This window comes from Aplysia californica, unplaced genomic scaffold, assembly GCF_000002075.1.
Source record: "Aplysia californica isolate F4 #8 unplaced genomic scaffold, AplCal3.0 scaffold00115, whole genome shotgun sequence".
Classification (NCBI taxonomy): Eukaryota; Metazoa; Mollusca; class Gastropoda; order Aplysiida; family Aplysiidae; genus Aplysia; species Aplysia californica.
This window is the reverse complement of record NW_004797385.1, coordinates 622,502-625,556: the sequence shown is the minus strand read 5'-3', so window position 1 is coordinate 625,556 and position 3,055 is coordinate 622,502. Positions and strand designations below refer to the sequence as shown.

The 3,055-nt window shown below is 40.9% G+C and overlaps 1 protein-coding gene across 1 annotated transcript in view; it reads right to left on the bottom strand.

Annotated features, from left to right (window-relative positions):
- Positions 1 to 3,055, bottom strand: part of LOC101852917 (serine/threonine-protein phosphatase 6 regulatory ankyrin repeat subunit C) — a 26,874-nt gene that overhangs the window by 3,002 nt on the left and 20,817 nt on the right. Inside the window, exon 4 of the mRNA XM_005095848.3 lies at positions 2,730 to 2,864. Coding sequence (XP_005095905.1) covers positions 2,730 to 2,864 — 135 coding nt within the window. The remainder of the gene's footprint in view (positions 1 to 2,729; positions 2,865 to 3,055) is intronic.

Here is a 3,055-nt window from a genome sequence, read left to right as displayed (position 1 = left end):
CCCCTTTTAGGCCTTTTCCAGGCGTAAGATTATATTTGAACGACCCCTTTCCTTTAGGGGTTTTCTGGATGAATCGATCCATGTCTAGATCTACCCTCCTGGCCTAAGATTTAAAGTCTATCACAAATTTTTATACTAGATCTATCTGATCTACTTGGTGCTACGGAACCAAGCAAGCTAAGTAACCAGACGATCGTGTTTACGATTGAGTTTACTCTATAGATATCTAGATATAGATCTAGAGTCTAGATTTAGCTAGATCTAGAAGAAGTAGAAGATGATTCAGTCCAAACAGGACTATTGGGGAGGTCAGGTCGGGACGGGTCGGGATGCTCGACAGACTGACGGCGCAAAGTGGCTATCGTGGCACAAATCGATCGCGCCCGACTCGTTGCCTCAAAAACAAACGTGTTGTTTTCAGGCAGCGAGTCGGGCGACTGTGTCTCGACCCGATCTCATCCACGTACATTGGAGTCCACTTATAACGAGTCCTGAAACAACGAGAAGTCTGTTATAACGACACTGCTCTAAAACCACGTTTTTTCCCCTTCTTTATCTTTGTAAATAAAATACTACTATAGCGCTATCGGACAACCAGGGGAGTCGGTTATAACGGAATATTGCTGCTGCTGTGCACAGCGCACAAGCCGGTTATACATATAAACCTCGCCAGGTGAGAAACTTGTAGGTGATCTAGCGAAACCTAAGATCTCACATCAACTCCTTGAGCGAAATAAAGAATAGGAGAGCCCACGTTTGCCAACAATGAATGTCGGAGCGAATGAGTGGGGAGGGTGCGGTAAGCGCGGACAAGCAGAACTCATCGTGTGATAGGCCAGCCTAGTCTAGATTATCTAGACCTACCACTACCCATGCCCTCACTTCTCCGATGCGGGGATAGAGAGGTCACAATGGTGTGATGGATGGACTAAATGTGTAGTAACGTGCACAAGCAGACGAAACACACCACGGTGTGTGATGGGGTGGGGGACAACACAGAGGGCGAGTTAGCCCAGAGCGCATTTTTCTGATCGCCAACACCGTGCTGTCAACATCACTAGCGCTTGAGAAAGAAACCTGATTTGATTTTTTGATCAAGTAAGACCCAGAGGTCATGTTGAACAATGTTATCATCCGGGGAAATAAGAAAAAGAAATAAACAGAACACCAAACTAATAGATTAGGCCTACTTCATTATTTCCATTCAATTTATTACTGGATTCCTTATAACGAGAATCCTGGTATAACGGACATTTCGCACCGGTCCCCTACCTCTCGTTATAAAAGGATTCCACTGTAGTGCAAAGTGCAAAGGAAGTGGTAGTTCTAATTTCAGGTACGAATTGTCCCCCTTCGCGTCGTTTTTTTTAGTTGTGGAAGAAAATTTCGGTCATTTTTACCAAAATTGATTTATTATTTTTCCAACTTTTGCAGAAAATTGCCTAAAATTGCCTAAAATTCACGAATTCACGAAAATGGCAAAAGTTGCGCGAAAGTTGCGCTGAGGCCAAAAGTTGCGTGCGCAACTTGCGGGTTGCGCGCGCGAATTTCTCTGAGGACAGTTATATACCACCAAGCAGCATAATAGTTTCCAGAATTTAACCAAATCAGTTCACACCTGTACCAATAAAATATCCATCTGACTAATGATAGTTTGCGTTTGAGTAAAGAAAAGTACATCCACAAAATCACTGTCATTTAGGGCATGGGAAAAGCATGAAAGACAGACAGAAACAACAGATGAAGGAAAAAGAAATAGAACCTACCAGTGGTGCCCTCCAACCTCCTGACTATGGGCACAACATACAGAGAAACCTCAAAAGTTGAGAAGACAGCGCAACTAAATGACATAATTACAACAGAAAGTCAAATAAATGAAGGAGAGAGGGGAAAAAAAGTCGTATTCTCTACGGTCTTGGAATATAAATTGTAAACTACAAAAAAAACAATCTAAAACACTTTTTACAAGAAAAACCCTTGTTACAAACTGCCTCAAATGATGTTCTTCTTTTAAACCATTCAGTGCAGTTTACACAGTTTCCAAACATAGTTTTCATTATCACACCTGGAAAATGTTCTGGGCCACTGTTGACACAATTAGGATAGATGATTTAGGAGGTGGCTGCTACCACCCAGGCTGAGTGGGATACTACAATAGCCCACCTGAAAGATGCAGGTGCTGGATAAAATAAACATCTGTATGCACAAATTGAGCCTTATCATTACACAACAGCAGCTATTTCATTTCAAGTAGTTGCCCACATAGGAAGTGTCGACAAAGAATGCAGAGACAAAATTGTGGATTAAGTCCCCTGTCTGAAGACCTTATTTCCAGATAAACATATCAGTTTAGCAGCCTCAAGATTCTGAAACGTGTTGATAAACCCTTGGATAACAAAAACACTTCATCTTTGTGGATGACATATATAGATCTATTCCATTCTTTCTAAAGTTCTTTGTGCAAAAATTATCCCAAACTGTTGGAATATGGAGCAGATGACTATGGATCTAATCCCAAGTGGGGTATTTCTAAACTTTAGTAGAAAAGGGAGTTTTCAAAACTGTTCGTCCACTTGACTTGATCAGTGGATCCATCTCTTAAATAACCTATGGGCTATTGTGTTGATACAGGAGTAAAACTCATACCTTATCATCATATACCAAATTATTGTAAAAGAGAAGCACACCTACACAAGTACGCAAGGAGAAACAGACAGTTTAAAGCTTACATATTATTTATGTTGACCACAATTTGAGCGTCATTTTTCAAGGCTGCAACTTCTGGAATGTTCTTTAGTGACTTGGAGATTACGATGGCAGCTTTCTTTGCCTTCTCAGTTATTTCTTCAGCTGCACATGGCTCTCTGGGGATGCCAAAATATCAGATTAAGAATTGTAACTTAAAAAAAGTGATGTAAACTTAATATTCTCTTAGCTGCACAGTGTCATAGGTAGGTATCAACTGACATTTTGTCATCACACAGGTTTTCATGTTTTCACATGGCGAGTGCACGTCGAGAATTTGTATGTGGAAAGAAAGTCTTTGAGTGAAGTA